This window comes from Lissotriton vulgaris, chromosome 5 (genome assembly GCF_964263255.1).
Source record: "Lissotriton vulgaris chromosome 5, aLisVul1.2, whole genome shotgun sequence".
Classification (NCBI taxonomy): Eukaryota; Metazoa; Chordata; class Amphibia; order Caudata; family Salamandridae; genus Lissotriton; species Lissotriton vulgaris.
In genome coordinates this window covers 70,745,991-70,768,000 of record NC_141693.1, presented here as the reverse complement: position 1 = coordinate 70,768,000, position 22,010 = coordinate 70,745,991, and the positions used below count along the sequence as shown (strand labels likewise).

Here is a 22,010-nt window from a genome sequence, read left to right as displayed (position 1 = left end):
TCTGGAAAAATATAAACCAGACTAAATTAAAAACGATTTTGGACAGCACTTGTCCTTTGTGGTCTACTGATTCAAATATTTCCACTCAACAATATCTTGAATGGCTAGGTCATGCCACAAATATGTTAGTACCTATTAAAACTCTATCTAGGAATAGAATCACTCCCTCAGCCCCATGGTACACAGAGGAATTAAGGAGGCAAAAACAACTGAACAGAAATAGGGAAAGGCAGTGGCGAAAAAACTATGATACGGAGGATAAGGCCAAATATAAAGAGTCATTGACTGTTTATAAAGCTATGATCACAGAAGCAAAAAAAAAGTTCTTCTCAGATCAAATAGAAAAAGCCAAAAACTCAAGCAGGCAATTATATGACATTACTAGAACATTGTCAGGTAACGCCCCCGACCTCACCCCACCCCCTTCCCAATCACTTTGTGACGAATTGGCTAATTTCTTCTTTTCTAAAGTTAATGACATTTACCAGGCTTTTACCCCGCGTCCTACAACATTAGCTCCCTCTGACCTGCCTTTGGACAAAGCCTTGACAAGTTTCAAGGCGCTTACTGTAGACCAAATAAAGGTTATTGTCTCCTCTATTAAAACTGGATCGACATTGGACCCTTGTCCTTTCTCAGTGCTCCCACCGGTCATGGACACACTCATCCCGGTTATTACCTCAGTTTGCAACTCTATACTGGCCTCCGGAATTTATCCGGATTCCTTAAAGAATACGCTGGTGAAGCCCTTGCTGAAGAAAGCAACCCTTGATAAGGCTGAATTAAAGAATTACAGGCCTATCGCAAGCCTCCCATTCTTAGCCAAAGTGATAGAAAAGGCCATGAATCAACAGCTGGTCGATCATCTAGAGAAACATCATCTCCTAGATGAATCACAATTCGGTTTCCGAAGATACCATGGCACGGAAACCGCTTTAATCAAGGCCGCCGATGATATCAGGGCAATCCGAGATCATGGAGCAACAGCAGTACTTGTACTGTTGGACTTATCGGCGGCCTCCGACACGGTCGACCATAAGATCCTGGTCGACCGTGTCGAAAAGAAAGCCTTTCACCTTACTGCGAGAGATCTGATCGCATCCTTCCTGGCTGATAGATCTCAGGCAGTCACCTTGGGCCCATATCAATCTGTCAAGTTGTCACTACCGTGTGGGGTTCCTCAAGGCTCATCCCTAAGTCCGACACTATTTAACATCTATGTGTCGGACCTTGCTAATGTCATTAAAGCATACGGGATGAGCATAACCTCATACGCTGATGACACACAACTGGTTTTGGCCATCAAAGACAATGGACCCGAGGTGGCAGAGCGTTTCCAACGTGGAATGCTAGCAATCGTGGAGTGGATGGCAGCGAACTGCCTTAAGCTTAACTCCGAAAAAACGGAGGTGCTTATCTTTGGACCCCTTTTTCCCGATTGGTCAGCAACCTGGTGGCCTTCAGCTTTTGGTGATCCCCCCAGGCCAGCCCTTAAGGTTAGGAACCTGGGAGTAATCTTTGATGGTGACCTTAACTTTCTAGCACAAGGTAGCGGCAATAGCCCACCACAAATTAAGGTTGATCAGGAAAATCATTCAGTTTTTGCCTGATTCTGCCGCCAAAACTCTGGTTAGTTCCTTAGTGTTATCGTCCCTTGATTATTGTAATGGACTGTTTTTAAATGCACAGGTAAGGGTAACCACTAAGCTTCAGACAATTCAGAACGCAGCAGCACGCCTGCTTTCGAGAACACCCAAGTTCTCGTCCATATCAGATACCATCAGGAAATATCACTGGCTGACAATCCGTAATCGGATCAAATTTAAATCACTGTGTATAGTATACAAGACACTCCATGATCTAGGACCACAGTACTTTAAGGATCAGTTGAGACCTTATAAACCGGCCAGACAGCTTCGATCGGCCAATCTCAACCAACTAGTGATCCCACGATCTAAAACAGTTTCATGGGGTGATCGTCGCTTCTCAGTGGCCGCATCCAAGTTATGGAATACCTTGCCGCAGCACATCAGGACTTGCTCCTCCCTGTTGCAATTTCGCAGGGGACTGAAGACGTGGTTTTTCGATCAATAATTAATTACTCCTCTTATGAGCCTCTTGGGTAAAATTAGGTGAATTATCTAGCGCCGAGACGACTACGGGTATTCGTTCGCGCTTAACAAATTGCAAAAATAAATAAATAAATTTACCTTCCCCAAAAATTGTATGTTCCCATCCCCTCTGTTTAGTAGTCTGTATCCAGACTGTAAGAACTGCCTCTATATATTAAGATCATAAGTACCACAACAGATATCCACATTTTAAATTCTGGCCACACATACCCATATTGTTCTTGAAAATGTTATATCTACACAACCTTGACTGACCTTGTCCTATAGAGCGACATGCAGGGTCTGTGAAAGAACAGACAACCAAAGAAATAATCACTGTCTGTGGCAGAAAAACAGACACAGGAAGAGTTTAGACTCCAACCCCAGGAAGGTTATGTGACAGAACAGATAGATACAGCAAGAGAGCAACCTCATATAGGATCTGCAACAGAGAACACACAACCAGAACAGGAAACACGTACAGAGTCTGTGATATAGAACAGACATATTGAGATAGCAGGTACCAGACTCATACAGGATGTCTGATGGAGAATAGACGGACACAGCAGGAGAACAACTAGCCTCATAAAGGGTCTGTGACATGTAAAACAGACAGCCAAAGCGAGACAGAGCAGACATGAACCCCACACAGGGTTTGCTACAGAAAACACACAGTCACAGCAAGAGAACAGATGCCAGCCTCATACAGGGTCTGTGAGAGAGAACAGGCAGCCGGCACAATACAGAGTAGAAGACAAGGAACAAGAGAGCAGATTTCAGACCCTTGCAGGGTCTATGACAGGAATCGTGCACTAGTCAAGAGAGACAGTCTGCAACAGAGGAGGTTCCAGGTATTTTCATGGTCTGAAGCAAGAATCAGACATCAGCCTCTTGCGAGGTCTGCTATAGAAAATAGGCAACACACTCCTAAAGGGTCCGCGACAAGCAACCTGCCAGAATGAGAGAGGAGACACCAGCCTTTTACAGGTCTGCAACAGGTAGGATTAGTGAGAGAGCGGGCAACATGCTACTGCAGAGTCTACAACAAGGAACAGACAGCCAGACCAGGAGACCCCAGGCAGGGTCTATGATAGGAGAACAGCAATCAGAATGAGACCGTTAACAGTAGGGTCAAAGGTTTTGGCGTAGTGTCCATGTGACAAACGGCTTCCGTTTTACTAACCTGACCGGGAATATCTTCTTGTGCAGGAGACCCATACCACGAGTCCACAGACAAGTGGTTTACATCTGGCGCCCTGATCTCCAGCAGAGTACTAGATTAAGGTCCACTCAGCGTGGTCCTGCATTTAACCCGGTGGAACCCCCACCACATGACCAGTCCATGACACTACTAAAGGTTTGCAGCATCTGAATATAGTAGTGGGGTAGATGTTGCTTCAAACTCAGAGAGGAGAGCGCCTACTGACACTACCTTCTGAATCTGTGTAGTCTGTTGTCTCTGGGCTACATCTGACTGTATGTGTGCTATTCATGTTGAGACACAGATCTGTATAGTGCTGTATTACCATGAGCAGGGCCTCATGGTGCTATCAGGTTCAGGTACCTTAAGACACGTGGTCTACAGGATGGAGTGCTTGTGCACATGCGAGGTGAGGTTCCCCTGTGCAGCGATCGGGGCCTCGGGTGTAGGGAACGTTTTTTTTTGTTGTTGTTTTTTTTTATTATCCTCATCTGCCCGACACACGTCCCTTAGATGCGGGGAAGACCACCCAACCAGCTCACTGCCATTGGGAGCAACATCCTGGAAATTGAGCCACTACACACCTAGGCAGAGATTTTTATGAGTTGGTGGGAACAACCATACATCTTGTAACGATGTCTCAAGGCAACTTCGTGCCAGTAAAGCCAGTATGTAAATGTTGAAATCTGGGCAGACCACAATACTGAACTGTTGAGTAGGTGGGCTTAATCATCGGATATTTGGGGGGGGGGGGGGGGGAAACCCCAAAAGGACTTCACTTCCACTCTGTCAAAAATTTCCAAAATGTGAGGTTCTGGACTCTACATGATCTTTTCAAGTCTACCTTTGAGGTTTCATATAATGAGGTTAGCCATGCTGAGTGTGAGGGGCGGTGTCCACCCAATGTATGCATATCTGCCGTCTTGCCAACAGGATAGCATAAAACAAAAAGGACCGTGCTGCCCCTGTGATGTTCTGGCCGAAACCAAGAATGACAAATGGTAAGGATAAAGAAATGCTGGTTTTAATAATTGAATCCAAAGTTACTTTGATCTCCATCCAGTAAGTAGTTATGTAGGGGCAGTCCCAGAACATGTGTATGTCAGAAGCTGCTAACAGTTGGCATTTATTACAGCATTTCCCCTCTTGATATTTGGATAGACGTAAAGGGGTGAGATATGCCCGATGTAAAGTAAACAGGTGGTTTCGTCTAAGCCAAGCGGGTTTAACCAATTTATACAGAAGGGTAAAGGATTCTATCCACCTGTCCTCATCCAATGCCGCAATTTCTCTACCCCATAGCTCCATTGGGAGATGAAGGTCCCCATCTATCTCTTCCAGTATGGACCAATACCAAAGGGCCACCTCCTTACCTCCTATCTGTTTTTCGACTAGCTGTTGTTCTAGAGGGCTAATTCTACCGATATTAGGGTCTTTCCTGATTAATTCTCTGGCCCAGCTGCTAATTTGTGTGTATTTAAATCTTGACAGTGTCGGCCCTACTTTCTCCCTAAGGACTTCCCACGATATCAAGATACCTCCATATAACAATTCACCCCATCTAGTAAGCCCAGCTGTAATTAGGGGGGTTGCCAGAGAATCTTGCAGGCACAGTGGAAGCCCAGGGGAGTCCCAAATTTGAGCGTGATTAGAGTAGTACGCCAACCCCACTCTACGTTTAATTTGTACCCATGACTTCAGTTGTGTTAGTAGAGTCTTCTGCCTCATCTTCTTGAAAAACTTTCGATCTCCGAACTTGAATAAAAACCCGTCTAGTGGGAGTTTTGCCCCTACCAGCATAGCTTTAAATAGCTTCCCATTTGAAGTAAGATCTGGTGACTTCAAGAGCATTCTTGAATGGGAAAGCTGAAATGCCCAAGAATAGTACTGCAAATCTGGGAGGGCCAATCCACCTTTTTCCCTCCTCCTCCTCAATTTTTTCCAAGCCAACCTTGTGGCTTTGTAGCCCCAAATGAAAGAATTTATTTCTTGTTGGCACTTAAGAAGTTGCTTAGAGTCAAATGCAATGGGAATTGTGTTAAAGATAAAAGTCAGTTTCGGAAGGATAGACATCTTTACGATGTTAACCTTCCCAAAAGTTGATAATCTAAGACCTACCCAGGATCTCAAAAGGGCCCTGCACTCTTTGGCGACCAGGTCTAGGTTTGCTTTTGCTAAGACTTCGATATCTTGTGTTATTTTAACTCCGAGATAACGCATTGAATCAATTGAGGGCGTGTTATATTCTGCACTGCTTCTTTAACTGCATGCGCTGCGCAGGTCTTGCCTTGCATTCTGTGTTCTGAACAGAGCTTTGCTAATGTAGTATTCCACCCTTCTCTGTCAGTTACTGCTTGGATATTGCTGTACCTGTACCTGATGCTGTGCTGTCAATAAACAACTTAAATACAAGCTTCTACTGGATTCTTACAGGGCGTCACCCCAACACCCGGATTAGCAATGTTCCATGTCATTAGCTCAGTCTTATCGGCATTAATGTCGTAGCCTGAAATACTTCCGAATTCCTTGGCTTTTTCGACCACTATGGGAAAAGCATTTGCTGGATCACTGGTATAGATTACAATATCATTAGCGTATAGCCCTACTTTCTTTTCCCAGCCGCCAAATTTAAATGAAGAAATTCTTGAATCGTCCCTAAAAAATTGTGCAAGTGGCTCAATGTATATGTTAAAAAGTAAAGGGGATAGGGGACACCCCTGTCTTGTCCCCCTAGTAATCAGAAAGGGCTGGGTACATACACCATTAACCATAATACTTGCACTAGGATTTGCATAAAGGAGTCCAATTGATCTCCGAAAATTTGGGCCAAATGCGAATTTCTTCATGGTTTCAGCTAGGTATGTCCAATTTACTCGATCGAACGCTTTGGTAGCGTCGAGAGTCATAATGGCCAAAGGAAGAGAGAACGTAGAGGCTAAGGGCCCGATGTAGGTCGGTCGGTAACGGCCGAAAATCGGTATTTTCGGCCGTTACCGATCGGTATACATGATTTGACATGTAGGTGCACTATTTTACCGAATCGGTAACTTTACCGAATCGGTAAAGTTACCGATTCTGTAAAATACAGAATCGGTAACTTTACCGATTCGGTAAAGTTACCGATTCGGTAGAATACCGATTCGGTAATTTTACCGATTCGGAGCCACCCATATGTAGGTGGGACTCTTCAGAGTCCCAATAGCCTTAACGAATCGGTATTTTACCATCAAATCCTATTTGATGGTAAAATAACGATTCCGGTGTGCATGCACATGTGTGCATGCACACCTATGCCATGTGACAGGCAGACCTGCCCTTAGGGCAGGTATGCCTGCCACATGGCACCCGTGCCTGTTTTGGGGGTGCCAGAGGGTGTCAAAGTGACACCCCCTGCACCCTTGAGAAATTCGGTATTTACCGATTCGGTAAATACCGAATCGGTAATGTCCATTCATTCCTATGGGCTTCAAAGCCCATAGGAATGAATGGACATTACCGATTCGGTATTTACCGAATCGGTAAATACCGAATTCATCCGATTCGGTATTCCAGCACATCTGGAATACCTACATATCGGACCCATTGATTTACCGATTTTAAATTACCGAATCGGTAAAATTCGGTAATTTAAAAATCGGTAAATCAATTTTACCTACATCGGGGCCTATATCCACTGCCCCAATTAAGTCATATGTAAGGTCCGAGAGTTGTCTACACTTTATGAAGCCCTTTTGGTCAGTATGGATTATTGAGCCAACCTCACGTCCCAACCGGTTTGCCAACACGGCTGAGAAAAGCTTATAATCGCTGTTTAGCAGCGAGATTGGCCTATATGAGCCACACTTAGCTGGGTCTTTCCCGGGTTTCGGGATCAGGACAATAATCGCCTCGCCCCATGATTTAGGAGGGGTCACACCGTTTATTAAGATGTCATTAAAAAGCCTGGTCAGTACCGAAACTATTTCAGGTGCTAAGACGCGTAATAGTTCGCCAGGGAGACCATCCGGGCCAGTTGCCTTACCCCTCTTCACCTTTTTGATACTTTCCCTCACTTCTTCCTCTGAAATAGGCCTATCAAGACGATCTCTTTGTTCAGAGCTAAGAGTGGGAAGACTAATCTTCTCCAACCATCTGGATTTTGAAATTGGGTCCTCCAAGGTCTCTTCCTTATATATTTGCTGGAAAAACTCCAAAAATGCTTCTCCGATATCTTTGACAGACGATCTTTCAAATGTCTCGCCCTCTACAATAATATGTTTTATATGTTTTTTTGCCTGCTCCGATTTAATTTTCCAGGCGAGGACCTTTCCTGCGGACTCACCATATTCAAAGTTGGAGAGCTTACTTACTTCCCATCTCAGTGCAACCCTTTCCTGGAGAATATTTTCTAGCTTCTCTTTTAGATCTTTACGCTGTTCTTGTTCCATGTTAGTCCCATTTCCGGAACCAATACGTTGGTCCAATGATGCAATATCCCTTTCGATATTGGCGATCTTTGCCCTATATATTTTCCCTCGATAAGATGCCCTGTTAGTTATATAGCCTCTCAAATAGGCTTTATAGGCCTCCCATACTATATTTAGCCGAGTAGAATTTATATTGGTATCCATGAAAAATGTTGTTTCTTGAATGAGGAGGTCAGTTTCTTCTTCTAAGAGAATTGTGCGATCAAATGACCATAAAGTCTGAGAGGATTGCTGAGCGGCGTGATCCGATAAGTGTGAGGGCAAATATGTTAGGTCCTTTAGGGGGTCTCTTAATGAGTAACTGAAAAGAGCGTAGTCTATTCTCGACTTATGGTTATATTTATAATTATGGTATGATACACCGAGTGCCTCACCAGCTCTCTCCCTCCATGGATCTGCCAATCCAAGTACCGACATAACATCCCCCAATACCTGCCTGGATTTCTTAAAGGTTAGTGCCCTTGAGTTGGGGGATTTATCCAATTTTGGGTTAAGTACCAAATTAAAATCTCCCATCCAAATTATTGGACCTTGAGTTGTTAGTAGCTGACTCTGAATTTTATTCAAATATGAGGGGTCATCCTGATTGGGGCCATAATAACCAACCAAATTATATATACTGTTCTCTAAACTAACTTTAGCGTATAGCCATTTCCCACTAAAGTCCTCCTCATATGCAAGAATCTGAGCTTTTATTTGTTTTTTGAAAATAATTAATTTACCACGAATATTCGCATTGTGGTTAGTGCAAATAAAACAATCTACCCATCTGATTTTACTCAACATTTCCCTTACTTCATGTTGAAGAAGATGTGTTTCCTGAATAACAATGACCTGCGCTGGAGGTATATTTCTTTCATATATTTATTCTATTTTTCCCACTTTTTTTCCCCATATTGTTTATCTCTGTTTTCTCAGTGTCTCCTTACTGTTTTTTACCTGAAAGCTACCACTAGATGTTGCCCTGTTGATGGTCATTAATAGATGTCAGAAGTTCATCTGCCTCCAATGGGGAGTGAATATTATGCATTTTATTGTTATACATAACCCTCAAGAAGGCAGGGAACCTCATCTGGACAGTGGCTCCCAGGGCCCTAAACTTTTCCATTTTCTGGCCTAACTCCCATTGTCTATCAAGAGTAGTTTTAGATAGGTCAGATCTAACAACATAAGAGAAGTCTGGAGATTTTAAAGCTGTGGATTTTAGAGCTAAATTTAATATTTTCTTTTTAACAGAGTAGGTCAAAAAGTTAACCAGGATCTTCCTTGGTTTAGTTCTCCCCTGTTTTAAACGGAAAGGATCTCTGTGAGCTCGTTGAATATCTTTTTCCAGATCTTCCACAGATTCCTCCAGGTTCAGGGACTCTTTAAGCAGGGAAGCAACACATTTTTTCATTTCACTCCCCTCTTTTCCTTCTGGAACTTTTAAGATTCTGATGTTATTCCTCCGTGAATAGTTCTCCAAAGATTCCACTCTCTCTTTTGTTGCGACTCCATCGCGCTTTAAGTAGTATATCTTCTCATTTGCAGAATCTAATTTAGTTTTTAATTCACTTACTGTGCTTTCAATAGTATCTGTCCTCTCAGAGAGAAGATCAACTTTCTTATCAAGGGCATCAAACGCCGCTTTTATCTCCTGCTGGTTGCGCTTGGATTCAGCGAACCCACTTTTGATTTCGTGTAGTAGATCTTCCAATGAAATCTTCTCCTGTATCTCCAGGGTCTCACCCACCTTGACCTGAGGAGCTGAAAGCCCAACTTCCTCCGAGATATTATGAACAGGAACCCCTGAATCTACTTCCACCACTTCCACGGGGGCGGATCCTTGGGTATCTTCTATACCACTCATCTTTTTAGTCTCCTCTTGAGGTCTGCTGGGAATTTCTAAGACTTGAGGCAACACCTTAAAGTATGTTCTAAGTGAAGGGGTGAGCCTCACTACACTATTTTTAGTGTCTTTGGCTTTTGGTTTAGCGCCTAATTTTAAGTCTTTTAGGCCTTTTAGAACAGACAGTCGAGGAGTTATAGCCGCAGTGGCTGTAGTGGCAGAATTAGCGATATGGACACCGGAAAAAACTAAAATAGAAGAGCCCTGGATTATCTCACTAGAACCACAAACTGAATCTTTAGCTCCCTCCTTTGCGCTATCAGGATCAGGACCCACTTTAGTGAAAGTATCAATGGGAATGTTATCATCAACAATGTCTTTATCTAGAGTCTGTATCTCATCATCTCTTTTACCACCTTTAGCACCCTCACACCCCTGCCCAAACACCTTACTTGTAGGTAGCGCTTGAACGAGTGTTTTTCCTGCAGTATCTTCCTCTGGTGCAGCCCTATTCCTGGCTTTTGGTTTAGGACGACGGATCCTCTGGTTTTTATTTTTTTCCACGTTGGGAGCACCACCTGATTGAGCTCCTTTAGTTGTAGTAGGGCACTTTGATGAGGAGTGGAGGCTGCTAGGTTCCCCAAAAACACCACGAGCAGCCGCTCTGCGGCTCCTTCGCAGCTCCACGGCTGCCTCTGTCCACCGGGAAAGTGAAGCGGAGGGCGGGATCTTGGAACCGCACATCCATACACCCATACACTCGCCAGATAGGCGTTTTCACTCGGAGCTGGGCTGGAGACTGAGATATCTGAGAAATCTGTGCGGACCTACCCAGACCCCCACGGCAATCCAATGACCCCCCAGAGATAGCTAACAAAACAGCCGACAAGCCTGTAGGCCGACAAGCAGCTCAGCGGCGAGGCAGATGCGAGCGGGTGGAGCCAGGAACCGCCTGTGCCTTTCACAGAACGCCCGCTCGCTCAGCGCGGCTCCCACCACGGGAAGGGCACCGGACACCAAACGCCGGGAAACAAGCAAGGTAAAGCACCGAATAGGTTTTCGTGAGGTTAGAGCTTCTCAGGGCGTATTTTCGTCAAGGAGAGAACTACTGATCGTGCCGATTTAGTTATAAATCACTGGGCTTGCAGGAGCTCCGTAGGAGAGACGCGACCTGCCCTAGCCGGCGGCCGCCATGTTTTCCTTCAGCGTAGGGAACGCTTTCTGTTCAATGTCTTAGTTGTAGTCAGTGCCTGCAGCCTCCCTTCTCTTTGTATCCCCCCCACACTTTACTGCTCCCTCTATCCCTCTGCCCTCCATTAGAATATTGTTAGGCCCTAGTACAACATTCTGGGTTGAATATCTATCCTGAAGGAAGGAGAGATTCTTTGTCGCTCGCTAGCAAGTTCGTTGGTTCCCACTTGAAGTCTATGGCTAACTATGTATCTGGGTGGACAGTTGAATTGGGGCCAATAATCCCAGGACAGGATATAAACTGTCCCGGTTCAACTTTATGGAGCTCTACACAGCACTGAGGAGGAGAACGCCCTAAACTTTTCCATTTTCTGGCCTAACTCCCATTGTCTATCAAGAGTAGTTTTAGATAGGTCAGATCTAACAACATAAGAGAAGTCTGGAGATTTTAAAGCTGTGGATTTTAGAGCTAAATTTAATATCTTCTCTTTAACAGAGTAGGTCAAAAAGTTAACCAGGATCTTCCTTGGTTTAGTTCTCCCCTGTTTTAAACGGAAAGGATCTCTGTGAGCTCGTTGAATATCTTTTTCCAGATCTTCCACAGATTCCTCTAGGTTCAGGGACTCTTTAAGCAGGGAAGCAACACATTTTTTCATTTCACTCCCCTCTTTTCCTTCTGGAACTTTTAAGATTCTGATGTTATTCCTCCGTGAATAATTCTCCAAAGATTCCACTCTCTCTTTTGTTGCGACTCCATCGCGCTTTAAGTAGTATATCTTCTCATTTGCAGAATCTAATTTAGTTTTTAATTCACTTACTGTGCTTTCAATAGTATCTGTCCTCTCAGAGAGAAGATCAACTTTCTTATCAAGGGCATCAAACGCCGCTTTTATCTCCTGCTGGTTGCGCTTGGATTCAGCGAACCCACTTTTGATTTCGTGTAGTAGATCTTCCAATGAAATCTTCTCCTGTATCTCCAGGGTCTCACCCACCTTGACTCACAACCCTTCACCTTACGCACCCTCTTCCAAATACCCTTCACCCTGGTCTCACCTTCACCGACTTGCCAATGCACCCGAATTCATTTGGATGTCACATTTTCACACGCATGCTTCACAAAGTTCACTTTAAATGAGGTTATGTAATTTAAAGGAATTTGCTTATGCCGTTCTTTGATGAGCCCGTAATTTTGTATTATTTTACAGTGCTCCTTGACAAAGGGCAACTCCAGCCCGAAATGCATCGGAGCTCGCATGGTTAACTTTGATTGAACAGCAAATTATGAACTATGAATTAATGAACATATACACTTGAAAAATTGAGAAGCCATCAATTTGAAAATGTATCAATAAATAGTGAATCAGCTACACTACATTCTCTGGAGTCGGTGGTTGTTTCAACTACGAACCATTACAGTGTGCCCAACGCAGGGATGCATTTACACGTGAGGTAATGCACTCAACCCGTTAATTTAGAATCCAGCGTTCCCGGGCAGTAACGCCACCTGCAGGTGCACCTGAAAACTTCTACTAAAACTTCTTAAAAATCCAACATACCCCTTGCATACAACTATTAACTCAGCTGTGCGCCGCGCCTATTAACCCTTGCAAGTGTGCTCTGGCCCATGTTAGAGCCAGCTGTGTTCTGTAGAGAGTCTTGCCCTGATGACCGTGAATAATTTTTAAACCTATTATTTTTACTATTGTTCACCTTTAATTTACTTTTTATGTGGCTGATGTGCAAGTCTATAATTGTAAACAACAAGGACCCCCTGAGAGACGGATACATTCCCTGGGTCAGGGCATAAAGTATAATGACAAATAACACACCCAGGCAAACAACCAAAGTTTAACAATACAATGAAGACCAGCAAGCTAAAAATAACACTGACTTAAAAGGAATTTTTGTATAAAAACAATCAAATGTTTTAATAATTTTCATATGCACATTAATAAAAAATACATAAAAACCAATTTATATATTTTGATAACACATTACATTATAATCAAAATACATAAAGTACAGTATAAAAAGATTGCAAAGTTGAGGTAGTAATGGTTTCTTCAACGCGTTTCGACACAAAGTGTCTTCGTCCGGAAAGTACCACCAAATTTTTTAATCTGAATAAAGTAAAAATACAACACCACAGTAAACGATTTTTGAAATATTTGTGATGTCTTTAAATGAGCGAGCAAATAGATCTCAACTGGAGCGCTAATTGAGCGTCTGCAACTTGTGCGTTAACTTGATAAAGCACCTCTGAACCGGAGGGTGAAATGACGGGCGCGCTAACTGGATGCTTCGTGTTCAGTTCAAGTCACAACCATTTTCAACTTAGGCTGAGTTATCTAAATGAACAGTTGTATTAGGATATCTGTTGTTAATAGTGCTGAGAAAACTTCAGTTACTTCAATTAGGTAGCGCTCAAGCTTAAAAGTCGGAGGACACGATTCTCGATTGTCTTAGACCCTGGTAAAAATTGTCACAAAAAGCCAACTGATGGTCTGTAGATTACGTCACACCACGGATATGGCAGGTTCAGCGTAAATTTGAGAGGGGCAACGATGGCCTCCTGGTAACTTCAGAGTGCGAGTAGGTTACAGACCAGCATCTACTCGCACTCGAAAGTTATTAGGAGGCCAATAGATAAAGACATCAAAAATATTTCAAAAATCGTTTACTGTGGTGTTGTATTTTTACTTTATCCAGGTTAAAAAATTTGGCGGTACTTTCCTGACGAAGACACTGTGTCGAAATGCGTTGAAGAAACCGTCACTACCTCAACTTTGCAATCTTTTTATACTGCACTTTATGTATTTTGATTATAATGTAATATGTTATCAAAATATATAAATTGTTTTTTATGTATTTTTTATTAATGTGCATATGAAAATTATTAAAACATTTGATTGTTTTTATACAAAAATTCCTTTTAGGTCAGTGCTATTTTCAGCTTGCTGGTCTTCATTGTATTGTTAAACTTTGGTTGTTTGCCATGATGTGCAAGTCTGTTACAGGCATTTTATAGACAAATGTCTTTATGTTTCATGTAACATCCATAAAAAAGTTCCTTTTTGATCAAAACAGGACATCACATATGAGAAATGGGAAGGTGTAACAGAGATTATTTGCAGTAATATTTGTGAGCTGCTTACAATATTGAAATCTCAAGTCATACTGGGCGGACACACTGCAGGATGGAAACATACAATCTCTGTGGACAGATTCTTTGAAATTAATATATGTTACAGTAATACCCGCCAATTTTAAACAGCATAATTTCTTTGTCATTCATAGGTTGCATTGGACCACGCAAAGATTGGCCAAGTTTGTGTTACAGCCGGTCCCCAGATGTAAGAGATGCAATCATTTAAGTGCCAATGATGTTCATGTTTTTTTCACATGCCCAGTAATGAAAGAATTCTGGAACACTGTGGAAGCTACTAGGAGGGCTTTTCTACAAGAGCATGTAGTTTTGACGGAAACCTTGGTACATTTTAGGGTAGATAGTGCCATGCAACACTCCCTAAATAGTAAGCAAAGGGACTTAGTATTCTACTTGCTGCTCTTGGCCAGACAGGAGATCTGCAAACGTTGGTTGGACCCCCTTCCTCCACACCCCACAGCATGGTTAAGTGTAGTTAAGTGGACATGTAATATAGACATCAAATGCAATCCACAGCGGTCAGAAGAAATTTAGGGGACTTTCTGAAGTGGTCAGGTTAGGGCCTAAGATAAGCCCTAGGGTGGATGTAAACATCGACATATGGTCCAATGATTACACCAGGCCATGGACTTGGGGGACTTTTGCTCCCCCCCCCCAATAAAAAGATCAGTCCCGTGGAGGTTAATGGCGTGAATCTGCAATGGACCACAGAAGGACCGAGGGTGTTTACATAAGGCCCAGAGTGCAGTAGCCATGGTGAAATGGGGACAACAAAAAAAAGAAATCTCAAGTCGCTATCACTGAATATTAGCCTGTGCACTGTCAGTGAGAGACCTGTCCGAAGACGGCATGAAAGAGCTGAAATTGGATAAGAAATTCAAAGCTATTCAATCCTCTCGAGAAGCCCTCGAGGGACGGATCGGGGAGGTCCAGTCGTAAATATCCTTCCTACGACAGGATCTACAGAATATATTGGAGAGGGTCACCATAGCGGAGGCTAGGATCTCGGTAGTGGAGAACACAAGTCACGGACTATGGAAGTAAGTATCGTAGATCAGTGCTGCAGTAAAAGACTTAACTTTGAGGGTGGATGACGCGGAAAACCGTGCTAGAATGAACGACCTATGTTTTGTGGGATTTCCAGAGTGGGTTGAGGGTCCCAACATGGGAACCTTTCTGGCCAAATAGCTACAGGATATCCTTCTATTGGAACAGTTCCCCTCCTGCTTTATTATAGAGCGCCCACAGGGCCTTAACAGCCAATCCGGCAAGGGGCGCTTCTCCTCATCCAGTGATAGCCCGCTTTTTGAATTTCCTAGAAAGGGACATGAAATTACAAGAAGTCAACTGCCTAAGAGAGGTCCATTCTGAAAACAGTAAAATCATAGTGTTCCCGCACTATTATTGTGAGGTGAGGAGACAAGGGCGCATCTTTGACTCCGTCACAGTTAAATTGAGAGCCCTCCAGCTAAACTATATATTGTTTTTCCCTTCAAAGCTCAAGATTATATTCAAGAGCAAATCATTTTTCTTTTACTCCTCAGAAGAGGCTTGGAGTTGGCTATAGGATCGCCCCACCAGGCGAAATACTGGGTACGGTCAACAAAATGGAGTTACCACTTATCCAGAAGGGGCGTGACTGAAGACACGCCGGTATGGGAAAAGGAAACAGAACTGAACTGATGGGCCTTGGCGAAGGCGGACTTCACTGGCAGAGCGCCAGCGGGAGTGGAGGCCGGGGATGTCCTCTGACACCAAAGGTGATGGATGAACCCCCTTTTGCACTGAGTCAAAATCTGCTTGTGAATGGAGTGGCTGAACTCTGCATGTGTCAGCCGGGGAGAAACGGATGACCCACATACACGGGCGAAAGAGTTTGCACTTCTGGAATGGGGACAGCCGGGTCGTGAATACCCCATGAGGAATGACGCAATGGAAAGAGATGTGTCTGGCGCTTGAATGGTGGTACAGTCAATATCATTCCTAATGAGGGGAATTGTAGCCTCTAACCTGCTCCTCTCTGCCTCTCCGAGGCTTCTGGCAGTGGCTGTTTTTCAACTTATTATTGTTTCTGTTTTCAACATTTTGGAAGTTGTGAAGTTGTAGAGGGGGAGTTCCCTTGGGAAGGGGGAACTGCAGATCTCTCTGGCTTGCCCTGTAACATGGTTGCCAGATTGGCGAGTTGGGGAGAATGTGCGGGTGGCAGGGGAGAAGAGGAGGGAGTTGGAGTGGAGGGAGGGGATCTAGTTAGGGAGTGTACGTTGATGCTACAAATGGGAAAAAATCATGAGTTGGACAGGTGCAGCCGGTGGGGCCTACTGAGGAAAGGTCAGATATTACTGCAGAATGTAACTGATGGGGCCAGGCGAGCAAGGTAACGAGAGGTACTCAATATTGTTGTGGAATGTGAATGGCCACGGCAACAGGAGAGGACTGGTCGCCAAGTGTACTAATAGACATAAACTCATCTTGCCAATTACTCATTGCAGTTTCCTAGGAAGAGGGGCATATACAACACTGGCACATGCTGATTTCACCACAGGATCCCATGGAGGGGCCATCCTGGTTAGGAAGACCCCTCCCTTCTATATGGGCTGACTCACAAGGGATTTATGTGGCAGAGAAGGGCCTTTGAGGTAGGAGGGATGTTACTTTGGTCAGCGTATATGCTCCAAGGACTTCAAAAGGTGACTCTAGATGCAGTGGTAATAATATTGTTGGTGGGGATTTTAATGACATAATGAACCCGACACTGGACTGCACCAGCCCGACTAGCCCGATACCCACAGTGCCCAGACGTAGACTCCTCTATAACAACCTGGGCGTTGTGGTGGCGAAGCGAGACATGGACAAACACTGGGTTGCTCCTGACCCAGCCACACCCCAGGATTGGAAAGTAGGATAGGACCTTTATATGGTCCCTGAGACGAGTCGCATCCTAGACTAGAGGATGCCCCAAGAAGGTCAGTAAAGTGTAGGGGTCCTGCCTCAGACACTACGATATAGTTATAGGAGAGGATGGAGAGAGACCTGCTGCTACATAGTGTCCCAGAATAGTACCAATATGGTAGGAGGAATCTTAGATGCATTGGAGGTAGGTCATGGCGGTTATGACACTACTTTACTGCGCTATTGTAACACTGTCTGACTTGTCTGCTGATCCTGCCTAGTGTTGTTGGATGTGCTTTGGTAACATGTCTTGTATCACAGAAAGATCAAATACAAATATTTTATTTAGAAAAATAATAAAAAGAAATTCAAAGCTGTTCCTAACGGTGCTCGCAAAATACATTTGGCACAGGGCCCCCAAAATCCTTAAGATGTCCCTGCACACATATCCGCTCTGCTCTTTTGTGGCTGCCTCTGTGGCTCACGGTATATGGCCTGTGATTTCAGCACTCTGGCAGTCATACTCTGTGCTCTTTTGTACTTTCTTATTAAGGTCTCACAGACTGTATCTACTTAAGAATCCTAAACAACAAGAAACGTATCTTGGAACTTTCAGCAGCCTTCCATAGGGACACATAACACCCCAAAATATACATTGTATCCTCTTAAAGACTTAACAAGTGTAATGCACTTGTGAATCATGAATGCCCACAGACATGCCTTGTGCTCCTCTGCAGCTTCTTCCTCCGTGGAACTTACACTGTCTTCACTTGTGAATCTTGAACACCCACACAGAATACTTGCAGAGACTTCTCTTAGGGGTCCACAAGTGCATATTGAACTGTAAATATTCACACACATACCTAACGCTCTTTATTAGCCCGCTCTAAGGACTCTTGGGGTGCCTTGTGCTCGCCTGAACATCCGCAGACACACCCTGTTCTCTTCTGCAGCCTTCTAAATGGGATACACAGGTACTGTGAACAGATGACTTATAGTACATGTAAGGAATAATAAAATTCAAGAGACTTTGGTTTATGGGCAATCCAGATTTATCTGAAGCTATTGCAATGGCTAAATCCATAGAAATGTCTGAGAAATGGATAAATACTGTCAAACGGAGTGCTGAAAAAAATACAACGGAAGAAGAAATGTGTAATTAAACCTAAAAATGACTTCAAAAGTGAAATTCCTCAAGGACAAATGTTTCCTAGATACAATAATAATTCATACAAAATAAATGATAATTCCACTATGCGTATATGGTGTTATAGATGTGGTAGTAAATTCCATGTTGCCTCTTTTCAGGGGTGTCAGGCTATTAACAGAGTATAAAATTTGTGGCAGAGTTGACCATTTCGGGAGTGTTTGTAGAGACACAAGAGTCAATCAATCTAGAAATACTAATGTCGGCACTTCTGAACTTAACAAAGTTACCGCCATCAAAGACATTCCTGATTTCAAAAAAGGTTATGTCGTATCCATTACGGATAGGAGGTGAGTGTGCTACTGGGGTGTAAGCACATCCCTGCGGAGGGCACACTTATATGGTTCAAGGTGCGGGAAGCAGCAATGAATTCCAAAAAGTAGTTCAATAAAGTTCCATGAATTCAAAGTTTTCGAATTTTATTCATTCTTTAGTGTTCTAATGTATCTCATATTTCGATCATATGGATCATCAAACGGTCAATTTTAGCAACTGGCTCCAATGCATTTCGGACGAAGGTCCTTTGTCAAGGAGCACTACAACAAAAGAATATACAATGAATACAAATCAATGCGGAGACTGGGATAACAGCGTGTAAAAAGCGTGAGGAAACGTTGAAGTGAGTAAACCTCATGCACCCTTGATGCAAGTTAAAAAAACAATAAACAATGAAGTTACAGAGGTGGGTGAAAAGAGAGTCTTCCTGGTATATTGGGAGTGATGGGAGTGTGAACGAAGCTGTAAAACGGGAAAACGTGCTGTGTAAGAGACAAACCGTAAAAGATGTGCAGCTTAAATCAGGTTGTGAAAAATAAAACTGTGAAACGTGAAAACTAACGGCTCGATGAAACGAGGCTTACGTAATCATCGGTAGAGGTGCGATCATGCGTGGAATTCTAAACCGCAAGGTAACAAAATGAAAGCTTAAGGAGAACTTACTGAGTCGGAGGGTTAACCGGTGGCTCCAAGAAGCCGGTACGGGTGCTACGCGAAGTGCATGCGGAGTGCTAAAAACAGTGAAAAAGGAGCGTGGAAATAGAAGACGGGTGAAAGGGATGGGCTAGAACAATGAACCGCGGGGCGGCCATCTTAGAAGTGCCCATGCGGCAAAATTTATGTGGGAAAGACCAGTAGGAAAATCAAGACCAGGTTGAACGAACAAAAATCTAATATTGGTACTAACAACTCCAAATCCAACGTCACCATGCACTTCAATGAGGCCAACCACAACGTGGCCCAGCTCAAATTCCTGGTTCTTGAAATAGTTGCCAAAACCGAAGGGAGGGACAATAACAAAACCCTTCTACAAAGAGAAACATCCTCGATGTACAGATTGCAGTCACAGAAACCATTTGGGCTTAATGACCGTACTGAACTAAGCTGCTACCTGTAAAATGAATGTTTATTGTTGCATTATATTCCGTTCTGCTGCATGTCTTTACCCTAGTCATGCACCACCTGCTTGTTCACTGTATCACTTGCCCCCTTCTAAGATGGCCGCCCCGCGGTTAATTGTTCTAGCCCATCCCTTTCACCCGTCTTCTATTTCCACGCTCCTTTTTCACTGTTTTTAGCACTCCGCATGCACTTCGCGTAGCACCCGTACCGGCTTCTTGGAGCCACCGGTTAACCCTCCGACTCAGTAAGTTCTCCTTAAGCTTTCATTTTGTTACCTTGCGGTTTAGAATTCCACGCATGATCGCACCTCTACCGATGATTACGTAAGCCTCGTTTCATCGAGCCGTTAGTTTTCACGTTTCACAGTTTTATTTTTCACAACCTGATTTAAGCTGCACATCTTTTACGGTTTGTCTCTTACACAGCACGTTTTCCCGTTTTACAGCTTCGTTCACACTCCCATCACTCCCAATATACCAGGAAGACTCTCTTTTCACCCACCTCTGTAACTTCATTGTTTATTGTTTTTTTAACTTGCATCAAGGGTGCATGAGGTTTACTCACTTCAACGTTTCCTCACGCTTTTTACACGCTGTTATCCCAGTCTCCGCATTGATTTGTATTCATTGTATATTCTTTTGTTGTAGTGCTCCTTGACAAAGGACCTTCGTCCGAAATGCATTGGAGCCAGTTGCTAAAATTGACCGTTTGATGATCCATATGATCGAAATATGAGATACATTAGAACACTAAAGAATGAATAAAATTCGAAAACTTTGAATTCATGGAACTTTATTGAACTACTTTTTGGAATTCATTGCTGCTTCCCGCACCTTGAACCATATAAGTGTGCCCTCCGCAGGGATGTGCTTACACCCCAGTAGCACACTCACCTCCTAACCTTTTCGGACGCACTTGAACAGTTGCATCACCTGCAGGAGCACCTTTACTTTGCACGTTAAACTTGATTACCTCTCTCATCTAACCTTGTTTGCGTCAACCACTGCGCGCCTTGGCCTTACCCACTTAGTAGTATCCATTATGGATAACACACAAGTGGAAGAACAGGATATAACATTTCCTTTTCGGGCTTTTGATATAACATATCAGTGCATTCTGGGAGTTGTAGTCTTGGTTAATTTTACTTGACCCTATTGCTTCAACCCATTTGATACAAATGATATTGAAAGCACAATCCAGGAATGGAATAGTGGTGTCCAAGTGACATGGAAGCCATCTGGCCACCTTATAAAAAGGGTGACTTGTGATCTCTGAACACTCTCACACACAGCGTGTGCTCTTCGACTGTTCCTTGGTGTGGCTCACCAAGCGACTCTGTGATCCCTGAATGCCCACAGACGTACCTTGTGCTCCTCTGCAGCCTCCTCTATTGGACTTGCTGCGTGAGTTTTATGCTCCTTGGACTCCCGGCAGACCCAGCATATCATCCTCTGATCCTCTGCACAAAACAGCCTCAGTTTCTCTTCATGTTTCTCGCACAGATTCTCCTCCGGTGGCTTCACTGGAGGCAGCTGAAGCTCTTTTGCAATTTCCACCACGTTCCCCAGTTGCCTGTTGGGTCGGAGGTTTTTCCCAGAAGATGTTTCCCTGCACTGTGGACAGGAGAAGTTTCCATCTCTTCCCTCCCAGCTCTGGGTGATGCAGGAGCGGCAGAAGTTGTGTCCACAATCAATCATCACCGGATCAGTAAAATATTCCAAACATATGGAACAAGTGGCCTCTTCCTGGAGCTTCCCGAGCTGAGCTGCTGCCGCCATGATTCAGAAATGCAGGAAGTGAAGGTAAGTTTCAGTTTCTCTCTCTTTATGAAGTGGGTGTGTCTGTGCGTCTGCCCCTCTCTGTGCGCAGTGGGTGTGTCTGTGCGTCTGTCCCTCTCTGTGTGCAGTGGGTGTGTCTGTGCGTCTGCCCCTCTCTGTGCGCAGTGGGTGTGTCTGTGCGTCTGTCCCTCTCTGTGTGCAGTGGGTGTGTCTGTGCGTCTGTGTGCAGTGTGACTTCCGGGTTCAGTCAGAGCAGAGAACTGACTCCTCTGTTGTCTGTGCTCTGACTCGAGGTTTCCCTCCTTTCTCGGCAAAGAAACCAGCGATATGGTTTTGTTCTAATCTCAGATTCTGTAAATACCAGGAGCGGTCACCTAAATGTGGATTTCTATAAAATCATCTGTGCTATTTTTAACGTGGCTGTGTTGTAATATTTGTTTTAGAACTGTCTTGACATCTCAAAAATAATTATGAAACAATTTCTTCCTGCATTTGCTGTTTTAATTAATGTTTCAAAGGCTAAAAAATGACTGCTTTTCTCAATTCTTCACATGTAATAATTCATAATCGGTGTCACTTGCATTACATGCAATCGGAGGACCGTAGGCTTTACTAAATTATACGGCAAGACCATGTAAATTATGCGGCGTAACAACGTTTGATAGCATTATTTCAATATAGTGCAATTGTATCTAACACAATCATTGTCTGAGCGGAGGTTTCATCTCTTTAGTGCAGTTAAACACCTCACTACAAACTTCATCAGATAAATGGT

General features: G+C 43.7%; 1 protein-coding gene across 1 annotated transcript in view; it reads right to left on the bottom strand.

Annotated features, from left to right (window-relative positions):
- The window catches only part of LOC147710208 (E3 ubiquitin-protein ligase TRIM39-like), an 89,431-nt gene extending 68,132 nt beyond the window's left edge, over window positions 1-21,299 (bottom strand). Inside the window, exon 1 of the mRNA XM_086919951.1 lies at window positions 20,822-21,299. Coding sequence (XP_086776077.1) covers window positions 20,822-21,235 — 414 coding nt within the window. The 5' untranslated portion in view covers window positions 21,236-21,299. The remainder of the gene's footprint in view (window positions 1-20,821) is intronic.
- Window positions 21,300-22,010: the final 711 nt, after the last annotated feature.